Source organism: Centrocercus urophasianus, unplaced genomic scaffold (genome assembly GCF_019232065.1).
Source record: "Centrocercus urophasianus isolate 14NV4802_14NV808 unplaced genomic scaffold, USGS_Curo_1.0 seq_36, whole genome shotgun sequence".
NCBI classification, from domain to species: domain Eukaryota; kingdom Metazoa; phylum Chordata; class Aves; order Galliformes; family Phasianidae; genus Centrocercus; species Centrocercus urophasianus.
The window spans coordinates 4174358-4186939 of record NW_024884933.1 but is presented as its reverse complement, the minus strand read 5'-3'; the positions used below and the strand labels follow the sequence as shown (position 1 = coordinate 4186939).

Sequence of the window (12582 nt, the reverse complement as noted above, 5' to 3'; positions counted from 1 at the left end):
TTTTTTTTTTTTTTTGCAGTGACCCTGGCTTCATTTCAGTGGCATTCTGGAGATTGAGCAGCTTCCTCCATGGTGCCCTTTTCCCACTGGAGCTGGCACGCTCCCTGTTGGTGTCCATGGGGTGGCCGTGTCATCCAGCTGAAAGCCCCAACGCAGTCATCCCCCCCAGGACCCACACATTATATACAGCAGCCACTCAACACGTGCTGTTGCCACACACACAAACACTGGAGCCTCCAATTCTCAACAGTCTTCCCTGAAATGTGTAACCATTGGGATTTTAGGTTCATGACAATAGATCAAGCATCGACTTGCATGGGTGGAGGTGGGCAATGGGGCTCTTCTTGGCTTAGCAAGAAGCAAAAAGCAGCCCGAGTGGTTTGCCACGGTGCTCTTCCCATTATTAGGTCTGCATTCACAGCTTGCTCTCAGAAAAGCCCTCTGACTTCTCTGAAAGCATCTTGGAAGGGAAGGGTACACCAGAAGGTGAGATAGGAATCGGGGCAAAACCACCAACCGACAGCCCCTGGGATACCAGGGAACCTTCCAACCCATTCTGCATGCTCCGTAAGGCAGCTGGCCACAAAGCACTGCCAGCTGCCTTCACAGGGTGGGATGGGGACACTGCGGTGGCCCAGTGGTGACAGATGCCACGTGGCAGCAGGAAGCTCTTCCCATGGAGAAGGAACCTGAGTCACGGCGCTCAGAGCTGCGATCCCTTTGTTTTTGCTTCGGGGAGCCCCAGTGTTTGCATACATCCACACACACACACACACACACACACACACATGCACACAGTGGCTGTGCAGCTGGCACTTTGCTTTCAAGACTCGAATGGAGGAAGACAAGACTTCAAAGACGGTAAAGACAACACTTTAAAAAACCCCCCTCCCCAGCTCTCCCATCCGGCCACTTGGTTCCCAGCCCAGCCCATCCTGCTGGAGCCATTGCTGATGGCACTGGAGGAGCTCTGATTGTGGCATGGAAGCCCCTGCGTTGCACCGGGTGCTGCAAAAGCTTGAAGACAAAGGTAAAACGGTGAGCATTTGCCATGGCATGGGTTCTAACATCAGCTTACAGAGATGCGCTGCAACCGTCCTCACGGTAGGCAGAGGGCAGGTCGTGCCAGGAGGCTGGAAAACGGATGTGGGTCAAGGCAGGACAGGTCCAAGAGGTTTCTTTAAAGCAGAAGGAGACCCAATCCCATGCCCTCGTAGCCAGTGCTGGAAGGAGGGACCCCCAGCTCCCAAGGACGTGTTGCAAGTTGTCAGTGGTGCACGGCTTGGGGCACAGAAGCTCTCGCAAGAGCAGCCAGGGTAAGCAGGTGGTGAGGACAAGTCTGGGTCAACACAAAGCATGGAAATGAGGTTTCACAGCTGCTTCTGCATGTGTCCAAGAGGAGGAGGAGGAGGAGAGCCAACAGAGAAACCGACACTTCTCCCCTCCCCTCCAGCCCCTCTCAGTCCAGCAAACAGGCATAAGACAACCAAAGAGCAATGCTTTTCTGCCTGCTCAGAGCAGACCTTGGTCTCTCTTCCAGTGCATGGCATCCCTGATTTAACAGAGCACAAAGGAGAAAAGCACTTGAGATCCTTACACACATAAATTATAGTGAGAGGAAGGGGGGAGGAGGGAGACAGGGTGAACACAGGGGCCTGAGATAGGCGAGTGGTGAACCCACAAAGGCCACAGGGCTTGCCAGCACCAGCATCCTTTATCCCCCCACGGTGTGAATGGCAACCCAAGAACACAAGTAAGGAGGGGAAAATAAACAAACCCCAAAAGAAGCTTCAAGTATGAGTGAGATTTACAACACGGGTGCAGTGGGGAAGTTCTTCTGTCACTTCTTGGAGACTTGGTTCAAGGTTTGTTCTTTGTTGCTGCTGCTCGATTAGAGTCTGACTGACCTGGATATACTGCAACCGAACAAAATAACCCAACAGAAACGGTGGTTCCTCCCCTCCCTTTCCCCCCTCCCCCCAAAATATAAAAAGCAATAAGTTTACAAAAATAGAAAATAATTACAGCAATAGGCAGGAGGAAGGGAAGGAGAAGGAAGGGTCCCTGGGGGTCTATTTGGCTGAGCAGTGTAATATCGTGGGGTTGTTTAAAGCGTCCTCCACCAGATGCAGTTCCTGGCGGTCGACAATCACGTCCCTTATACAGCCAATAAAGCCAGTGCTGTAGGCCTTGGGCAGCTTGTGAGCCACGCTGAGCCGCTCCATTCCCCCTGCAAGAGAGAACAGGGATGTCAAAAGACACATTGCCGTGCTCCGGCATCCTGCCCGCCAGCACTGTGCACACGTGCCTTACACAGAAACCTCTCTCCTGGCCAGAATTTGTGTTAGGTTAGATGTTTGGAATTAATTTACACAGAGGGTACAGAGGCAGCAGAACAGGTTGCCTGAAGAAGTCGTGGCTGCCCCGTCCTTGGAAGTGTTCAAGGATGGGGCATTGGGCAGCCTGACCTGGTGGGTGGCAACCCACTCCATGGCATGGGGTTGGAACTTGATGGTCTTTAAGATCCCTTCCAACCTAAGCCATACTGTGATTCTTTGTCTTCTCAGAGGCAAAACGACGTTACTTGGATGTGAAGTCTTTGTAAAATGGGTTAGACCTGAAGCTACCAGATTAGAGAAGGAAGAGATGCTTCTGGGAGGCCAAACTTGTCCGAAGCACTTGCATGCAAAGGCACTGCACATCCCCAGCCACGGGTGCATGAGGTTTTCACTCTGCCCAAGCCCTTACCCAGCCACAGGGCCCCGTCCGTGTCCAGCTGTGTGGCACCCAGCGGCGAGGAGCCAGTGATGGGAGCTTCGTTGCCGACCTGGAGGGAGCCTTCTCTCTGTACTCTGCTCCATCGGGGAAGGAGGAAGGGATAGAATTAAAACCCTTGGAGGAGACGCCCAGGGCTGCCCCCACGGCAATCCACGGCACGCCAACCACGCCGCTCTCGCCGCTCCCTGACCGCCCAAACGCGGGGACAGCAGAATGTCAAACCTTCTGCTGGCCAAACTAAAAGGCATGAACCTTTCCTTTAGCCTTTCCCTTTGGCATTTCCCAGAATGGAGGACAGGCGTGTCGCAGAACGCACCCCATTGCCCACATGCCTCTCCTCTATTCTTATCCAAGGACGGGAGTGACCCCTGGGGGCCTCGCTCTTGACCCCGTGTCACCGCTTGCCCATCCCAAAGTAGTCCAGCCCAACCCCCCTCTTGCCCCCTTCCCACCTGTATGCTTTGATGTGGGTCCAGTGGTTGGTGTTGATGGGGACCGTGGACCGCAGGACGACTGGCTTGGAGCCCAGGTCATACATCATCTGGACGAAGCCATCCACGATGGCGAGGGCGATGTAGTCGGATCGCTCCAGCCCCTTCCCACTCCACAGGATCAGGCCCTGGGTGGCTTCTGTTTTGATGCTCAGCTCAAAGTGGTTGGATTGCAAAGCCTTCTCGCTACGTCAGGAGAGCACAGAGCAGTGTTAAAACACGGCTGTGAAAGCAACAGGTCCCCAACCCAGCTCCTGCTCCCAGCAAGGCCATCACCAGAGATAGACAGGGTCATCTGGGCTCAGGCACCTGAGCTTGCCCATAGAGGCAGCAAAATCATCTCCGTCCCAGACACAGCCTTTTTCCAGGGGAGGAATGCTTCCAGGACAGCGTTTTCCCCACACTGCTGTTTCCATCTTTCTCATACAGAGTCACCATCCACCCTCCAAGACACGTGCACACAGACAGGACAACACAGACAGCTTTTTGTTTCCAAAGGACACCACACTCAGAGGGCTGGACAGGAGCAAAACACCCACTGTGTTCCCAGGGTAGAACCACAGAATCTCTGAAGTTGGGAAAGACCTTTAAGATCCCCAACTCCAGCCCTCACCACGCCTGCTAACCGTGTCCCTCAGTACCACATCTCCATGTTCTCAACAGGGACAGAGACTCTCTCACCTCCCTGGGCAGCTTGTGCCCGTGCCTCACCACTCTCTGGGAGAAGTTTTTCCTAATATCCAACCTTTAGCTCTGTTTCCCTTTCACCCACTGCCAAAAAAAAGGCTCCAAGGAGCAAGGGACAGAGCTGCTGCTCATCTGCTGGAGCTTCCTTTGTGTGTTTGCCCTCACCACCTGCAGAGCTGCATCCTTTACAAACAAAAAGCCCAGAGTACAGCATATAGAAGGAGCATGGAGACGTGGACACGCAGAGGCAGGGAGAGCAGAGCACGGAGCACGAGAAGCCTGGCACGACTCACCTGGGCTCAGCAGGGTAGTCCAGTGCGTCAGGACTTAGATGCAGGAAGAAAGGGGAGCATGCAGTAAGCACAAGGCAGCAGAGGAGACCCTGCCCTCCCACCCTGCCCAGCCTCAGCAGTTCTTGGGCTGAGCTTCCTCAAGCCAACAAGACAAGTGTGCATGTTGCTGCTGTCCCAGAGCCCTGTCCCAGGGTTGGGATTGCTCGTGTTCCTGCCGATCCCTCATGCTAAAATGTTGGGGTGTGCAGCCAGGCAGCTAGGATGGGCACTGCTGGGGAAGGGGCGTTTTGAGGAAGGGACCTTCTGGAGAAGGCCCCATGCAAGGGGCCACTTCATGGCCAGCCACCTGCCAGCCTTTGGGATGGGGAATGGGAGCTGCACGGTCATGTAAGGCTGCTCTGAGTCAGCCTCAGGGCACTTGGGCGTGCACAGAGAAGGGGAAACCCAGGAGTACAGCTGTCTTGCTGGCACTGCTGGGTGCATTAGGGGCTCCAGCTCCAGAGATATGTACGTATCACAAGGTATGTTCAAAACAAAATGTACGGGCATGTCGTGGCCAGCAGAGCCATGCAGAGAAGCAACTGGAGTGCCGGTCCTGCCCCAGGCACACCCGATATCTGTCTGCAGGAAGGAGAAGTGACTTTTTATGGGCAACCCAACGAGCCCTTGAGGCCTGCTGAGAGCCGCTGCCAAATCCCAGCTGAGGGATTTGGGGAGAAGTGCTAAGCTCCGTTTGCAGGATGGGGCACGCACAGCCCAAACGGGCACGGGCTGGCTCAGGTGGGGAGGAGGCTGGGGAGGGTGACCTTCCCCTTGCGGGTGCTGGCATAGGCAAGACATGAAGGCAGCAGCTTTCTGCTCCTCCGCAGGGATGTGGTTCATCAGTGCTGCTTGTCCACTTACTTTACTTCCGTGTTTAATACTTTGCTGCTGATGGAAGAGACTCATACTGGGACCTTTCCTGCTCTGCGCTCATCCCTTTGAACTAAAGCTAAGTTGCAGCAAGCAACATCTGCCTGCAGCAAAGCCAAACAGCAGCCCTGGCGAGTCACCAGAGCTGTGCCATCCTTGCCATGGGCTGGAAGTGCCACCCGTGGAAGCCCCAGGCAAATGCCCCCATGCCTGTCCCCATCCTGTCCCACGGGTGGGCTGCAGGGAGGGCTGTACTTACGCAGGGATCTCATTGCTCAGGTGGCTTGAAAACAAAGAAACAACGACACTGAGAAGAGACGGACAGACAGAGAGACAGACAACAAACAGAAGGCAGACGCTCTCCTCAGGCAGGAATTTAGTGCAAGAGGGGTCAGAGGAAAGTGCAAAGAGGAAATGGATGGAGCGTTAACATCAGTGTCACCCCACCCCAGCACCCAGACCTGACGCTGGCGCTGTGGGGAACCCCTCCATCAAGAAGGCAGTTTTTGAGGTATGGGCTGGAAGTGAAGGTTCACAGCCTCTCTTTGGACACTGGTTTTAGGCTTCTTTGCCCCTGTCTCTTCAACTCCTCCTTTTGATCACAGCTCAGCTCCACAGCCAAGTTACCTCTTTGTCACGGCGTTGTGGTACTCCATGTACGTCCTACCATCAAATGCAATGGCCTCTGCATCTCCAGCTGCCTTCTCAATGATCACTGAAGGTGGGAAAAAGAAGAGCTGTCAGGCAACACAGCACAGCCTGTCTGTCCTTGGGGATCAGGAAGATCCTCCTTTATCCACGAAGGAGGGAGGCAGGCACAGACATGGCAGCACAGCAACCCTGAGCCCTGACTTTTCAGGCAGAGCATAGGCCAGCTACCACTTTTGCAGCCAACCAACATGAAATCTGCAGCTTTTGTGGTTTCTTAGCTAAAGTCAGGGAGGAACCCGGGCTTGGTGATGGTCCTGACCACCCATCTGCAGGAGACTGCCAACCAGCCAACACTCTGCTTCCCAGCACAACGAGAAGATGGAACTGGTGGGGGTTCCTGCCATGACAGCCTCACCTTTCTCGCAGTGAGCCCCAGAGAAGCCCCTCTGGCACACACACTCGTAGCTCTCCATCCGGGGGCTGCAGGTGCCTCCGTTCTGGCATGGGTTGGGCTTTTGGGTGCAGGGGTGGGCACGGAATGGGGAGATTTCAACGGCGCTGCGGATGTGCTGCTCCTTCAGCAAGGGAACCCCTTTGATGGAGATCTGGAAGGTGGGGAAGGACAAGAGTCAACCTTTGTATCCTGTAACTATGAGCCCTGAGCCCCACATGTCCTCGTCACACGTCCTTGTGCACAGGGACCCGTGTGCTGGGAATGTCCTCATGGAGACTGGCACTTCTGGCACCAGGCTTACCCTCTGCACAGCTCCATAGAAGCTGGTGGAGATGGCTGCAGCTCGAGCCAGCTTGCTGAAATCAGGGGCTCCCCCCACGTAGAATGGCTCCTTCAGGTTCAGGAAGGCATGAGGCACCTGGCAAGGAGGGGAGATGGAAGGAGAGCAGCATTCAGATGCTGCAGCAAACCTGATCTAGCGAGTGGCATCCTTGCCCTGCCAACCCAAGCCATTCCATGACTCTATCGGCCTTTTCAATGATAAAAAGGAGGTTCTCCTCTAACTCCAATGATTTGGGAACCTGGGTCATGGCAGCAGGACCAGGATGCAGCTACATGAGTCACTAGCTAATGCTTTGTGGAGTTAACACAAGAAAAATGACCAGATTAATTGTAATGTAATTCCGAAACAAAAATGCAACAACTGGCTGGAAATTAATGAAGAGGAAACAAGTGTCTCTAATCTACAGAGATCCTAAAGCTGCTTGGTCAGATGGGAAGGGGAGCAGGTGAGACACTGAGATCTGGATGGAAAACAGAAGAACAACGTGCCAATGGCAGATGAGATGGAGGTGCAGTGGGTCATACTTATCTGTACCTTACGGGATTTCTGGGATCCAGACAGCAGGGGAGGGAAAAATACAAATGCAAATCAAAGGGAGAGAGAAAGAGAGAGAGAAATGGAAGATCAGTGGGTAACATCACAACATGCAGGGTTGCAAGAGCAAGGAGCGTGCAGCGGCTGTCCCACAGCATCCTCAGCTCCCAGGTCTCGCCCACTCCTCCTCCACCCTCCATGCACCTCCACGATTAAAAGCCCACAAGTCTGGTGTCTCAGCTGGTTTCACACAGGAGGGGAGCAAGGTTGGAAGCCCGGAGAGCTCTGGGCAGCTCGCTTTGGCCTGTCAACGTACCGGTGACTCTCCCATCACCCTCTCGCCGTTGTTGATCCTCATTACCCCTTTGCGCCCACTCCTCTCCAACAAAACGCTTATCCAGGTGTTGAGGGGAATTGGCTCTTTGCTCCTGGTGGTGGGAAGGGAGGAGAAGACGTACGGTGAGAGCTCTGCAATGAGCCCCTGTGAATACCCACTCCACCTGTACAGGCACAGCCCACAGGACAGGCCCCAATCACAGCCAACAGGAGCCACTGCTGCCAGCATGGGACCTCCCCTGCATCCGTCCTGGGGATGGAGCTCCAGCCAGCGCTGGGCAGTGGAGTAGTAGTCCCCTGTAATCACCACCATCCTGCTTCCAGCCCTACCTGAGCACGGCTGCCCCTTTGCCCAGGTCGTATCGATACTCCAGGTAGCCATCGTGCAAAGCCAGAGACACAAAGTCTCCTTTGCCATCTGTCTTCTGCCCATTGTAGAAGATCATGCCGCTGGGACTCTTGGCCAGGAACACCACTTCCATGGACATTTTGTCCCTGAGGAGAGAAGGATGACAAATACCCTTCAAACCAGCTGCCCACAGCCTCTTCTACCACCCTTGTGCAAAGGGCCCTGGAGACAACTGCCTGCCTGATCCCACCGATCTCTTAGGGATGCCACCCACTGACCCGACAGGCAGAACTGCCGTGTAGGAGAGACATATGCCACCTTCAGGATGCCAGCCTGCAGTGCTCACACAGCCCACTGCAGCACAAGGCACCTTGGCACATCACTGCCGCAGCCTGGCAACAGCAATTCCAGCAATCCCAGTCCCTCTAGATAAAATCTCCAAGGTTTTGCCATTGGCAACATGCTCTTGAGCACTTACTGCAGGTCAGGAACGAAGGTCTGCAGCCCGTTCAGCTCCAGGTAGGAAAAGCCATTGAACTCTGGCAGGAAGGGCATGGTGTGGTCCTGCTCCGTCACTGGGCACAAACGAGGGAATGGTGAGGAAGAGGAGGCAGAGCAGCTTCAGCATCAAACAGGGGCTCCTAGTCATGCAAGCTGAGGGCACTTGCAGCTCCAGCCCTCCCCAGCCCCAACACACCTCGCTCACAGAACTCTCCTTCGCGTCCCATGGGACAGGCACACATGGCACCTCCCTCTGGCAGCACCAGGCAGGTGGCAGAGATGTGGCACGGCGTCGGGTCGCATGGGTTCCTCTCATCAGCACACGTTGGACCTGCAGCAGAAGAGCAAGATGGTCACATAGGCGTTCTAACAGCCAGCAGGCACGATTTGGCCAGAGACAACCCTGCTCTGGGGTGGGCAGAGGATGGCATGTCCCCTAATGGCCCTGCCAGCCCTTCTGTCCCACCCCAGGTTGGGCTCACATGGCCCAAGGACTCCCTGCAATGGACCCCACAAAAGGACGGGTGATGCCCACACATGGCTCTGCCCTCAAATACACAGATCCTCATTGAGGATCCGTTGTCCGTTGTCTCATGCACGTATGGTGAGATCTGAAATTGATTCTGTCTCCAATGGGCACAGCTTCATCCTACACTTCTTGGAGGCGCTGCCAAAGCTCCCCACTGCATCTTCCCCTCTGCCACCCCAAAGGTTTTCGGACCCCTCAGGACCACCCAGCGGGACCAGGAGCCCCAGCAAATGCCCTGCCCCGTACCAGTGTAGGAATGAAGACACTCGCAGTGGAACATCTCTGCCTCCTTGACGTGGCAGATGCCCCCATGGTGGCAGGGGTTGGGGTGGCAGGGGTCGTTGCCGCACTCTCCCACCCCACTGCCGTACAGCACATCGCTGCCTTTCTCCCGCAGGTCGTACATCTGGTTGTTCACATCCAGGAGGCGGATGCAGCCCTTCAGGCCAGCCGTAGCCGCGGTACGCTCTGCCACTCTGAAGGGACAAAGGACACGGTGGGCAGGGGAGAAAAACACCAGTGCATGGAAATCTTGTTTTCACGGCCACCCCATCGGGACGCCGCGGCGCGGCGCCTTTACTCACACAGCCATTTGGTCCTCGGGAGCTCCTCCAACAAAGAGGTCGGTGTCGAGGTTGAGCCCGTCGGTGCCCGTGGGGCTCTCCCCGCTGACGTGGGGCTCCCCATCCACAGCCAGCATGCCGCTGCGGCGGTTGCGGTTCACCACCAGCTGGTGCCATTTGCCAGGCTCCACGCGCACCTTGCTGGTGATGACGCCCGTGCCGGAGCCCGTGTTAAACCTGGAGCAGAAGATGGAGAGGCTGACAGCCGTGCCGCCTCGCAGAGAGGTTGCATGCACTGTAAGGGCAGCTGCGCCCCAGGCTGAAGCTGGGAACTTGAATCTCTGCCTTTTTTGGAAAGGTAAAAATAATTCCACCTTGGGTTTCTGGGGCTTTTCTCTCCCTCTACTCCCCCCTACGCTTCTTTTTACAGTGTAAGAACAGCGCCAAAAAAAGAGCTCAGAAAAAAAAAAATCAACTTCCCACACCTTCTAGCTTTTTAAAATTCAAACCGAGCGACACGAATTAATCAAAGTGCCACAGGGAAATACGCTGCAAAAACTGCTCCCCCTCTTCTCCATTTGCTCCTACCACTCCCTCATGTAGGAGCCTGCACCTAGGGCACCCACCTGAGCTCCACGAAGCCGCCCACCAGCGCCAGGGAGATGAAGTCCTTGCCACGATTCTGCCCGTTGTAGAGCAGCAGCCCGCTGAGCTCCGTGGCCCTGAATTCCATGGCGATGCGCACGGTGTGGTACGCCTTCATCATCTTGAAGGCCAGGTAGGACTTGCCACCGAAGCTGGGGATGAAGTACCTGATGGCTGCAAGAGGCAGGGAGGGAGAAGAGCAAGCCCCGTTAGAAGGAACAGGATTCAGCATCCACATCCACAAGCAGTTTCAGCTTAGAGCTTCAGGGACACCGCTTTCCAGGAATCAGCACTGGGAGCCACCCAGAGCTTTGCTGTGACAGTGGGAGCTCACAGTGCGTAACAGCAGCTCTGGGTGAGCATGATGTGCACGAGGCTGTTTGCTAAGCAGCTCTGAGCATGGGGGAATAGCACCTGAATCATCAGCAAAAGACAGCACCGGTCTCTCTGCGCTCAGTAACTTCAGAAGCCGCAGGCAATGCCGTGAGATACAAAAGCAGAAGCTCACAATCCCCATGCTCTAGGGCACTGATGTAGCACAGCCAGCAAGAAATTGCTGCTGCCACCTTCTTCCCCTGCAGCTTTGCCTCTTACTACTTACAGTGCTTGCACAGCCTGCTGACGGCTGGAGTACAGAGGTTACACTGACCCTTGCAGCACTAGCATTCAATACAGGGCTGGGTTTGCTCCCTATCCCCATTCAGCCAGTGCACATCACGGTGCTTGGGGAGAGCATGCAGCAGAATGGATCACTGGAGATCACCTTCCCACTTGTATCCTCTCAGCATCCTTGGTTGGAACATGAGTTTGGAACCAAAAGCCCCAAGAGATCCCCTTCCCATGACTTTGCTGTCCCCAGTTTTCACAGAATCACAAACCATTTGAATTGGAAGGGACCTTTAAAAGTTCTAACTCCCTTGTCCCTTGCCATCCAATGGCCACGAGCTCCATCACTTCTAGGCAAACCAGAGGCCACCTACGTTTCTCACACACAGCTCCTCCTTTGCCCGCTGGGCAGCTGCAGGTGAACTCTTTCCCATCGTCCTCACAGGTGCCACCGTGCAGGCAGGGGTGTGAGTCGCAGGGTCGTGAGGGCTTCTTGGTGGTGCTGGGGGGCTGGCGAGTGGGCTTGCGCCGGGCGGTGGTAGGCAGGGTGGATGTGGGCCTCCTGGTGCTCATGGGTGCTGCCAGCTTGGCACTGGGGTGGCCGGCAACGTCCTGGTGCAGGACGTGGGCTGTGGTGGCAGCAGAGGCCGTGGTGTGCCTCCGTGTGGTTGCAGGTGCCATGGTGGTGGCTGTGGTGGTGGTGACGGTGGTGGTGAAGAGCCTGGGGATCCAGTCTGGAAGGCAGCAACGCATGGGGTGAGGCTGGTGCTTTGCAGGTGTCTTTGCAAAGAGGAAAGGAGCTTGGGTTTTGGAGGGAGGCTCAGCGAGACTGCTGTGTGCATCAAAGCATGAGAGCCTTCTCCCCTAACCCAAGTGCCCAACCCAAGGGACTGGGGTTTGGCCATTAGACAGACAGAGCGCTCACCAAAGTCCATGAATTTGACGTGCTCCTGTTGGGGCTTCTTCACCAGGATGGTCCTCTTCTTGGAGGCTCTGATCTGCTTCAGCAGAGCCGCCTGGACGTCAGCTGCCGTGTAGGAAGTGGCTGATCACAGCCAGGAGAAAGACAAGTGTGAAACACAGCCCCAGCAAGCAGTTTTCCCTTCACAACCTCCCTCTGATGCATCTCAATCACTCCCTGCCCCACCAGAACGCTTCCAGCCTTCCATGCACCAGCTCAGGTTGCATCTCCTCCCAGCACTTCCTGATTTTGTGGGACAAAGGGCAAATCCCTGACAAATTCCAAGGTTTGCTGGTTTCTCAGCCCTGGAACAGCTCTTACCTGGGTCAAAGTGGGACTCCACAATGACACGGACAGCACTGCTCTGCCCCAGGTCTCGGACACGGATGCTCTTGAAATCTTTCTTAACGTCGGAATTTCGGAAAAGCTCATCCAGCTAATGGATTGGAGGTGGAGGAGGAAAGGCAAACAAATTGGTTAATGGGGAGATCAGGCACATGGGGTCAGGTTCCTTCAGCAAAAGGTGTTAGGTCTCAGCAAGTCTCTTGGTTTCAACCCAGTTAGGTTTGCTTCAAAACCTCTGCAAGAAATCCCACCGACGCATGCAGAGCACAGTGCTCCTTTGGGTAGGGATAATTTGGGAAGGTCCCTATTCGTTATGGCATGAATTCAAAGGTTAGAACAGGACCAAGGCAACGTGGGGAAAGTGCAGAGGAGATCTCCATGGAGGAGATGTGTGCAGACCAGAGACACCTTGCAGTTCATATAAGGATTTGCTATTGTGTGGCGTCTAAGTCTTACTGATCTCTTCTAAATCTGGATAAACCTGCTTATGCGCTTTGGAAAATCCCGTAAGGCTCCATTCTGCATCTCTAAGCACATGAATGCCTTCTAAAAGCTGCCTCTCAGACGCTGCAGGATTTGTCTGAAGTCACACGAAAGAGACAGT

At 55.0% G+C, this 12582-nt stretch overlaps 1 protein-coding gene across 1 annotated transcript in view; it reads right to left on the bottom strand.

Annotated features, from left to right (window-relative positions):
* Positions 1 to 408: 408 nt before the first annotated feature.
* AGRN (agrin) overlaps positions 409 to 12582 on the bottom strand; it is a 62835-nt gene continuing 50661 nt past the window's right edge. Inside the window, 16 exon segments of the mRNA XM_042831287.1 lie at positions 409 to 2230; positions 2749 to 2852; positions 3231 to 3455; positions 5789 to 5876; positions 6228 to 6417; positions 6568 to 6684; positions 7460 to 7571; positions 7810 to 7974; positions 8307 to 8403; positions 8526 to 8660; positions 9105 to 9334; positions 9443 to 9658; positions 10048 to 10240; positions 11047 to 11406; positions 11598 to 11717; positions 11955 to 12069. Coding sequence (XP_042687221.1) covers positions 2073 to 2230; positions 2749 to 2852; positions 3231 to 3455; positions 5789 to 5876; positions 6228 to 6417; positions 6568 to 6684; positions 7460 to 7571; positions 7810 to 7974; positions 8307 to 8403; positions 8526 to 8660; positions 9105 to 9334; positions 9443 to 9658; positions 10048 to 10240; positions 11047 to 11406; positions 11598 to 11717; positions 11955 to 12069 — 2625 coding nt within the window. The 3' untranslated portion in view covers positions 409 to 2072.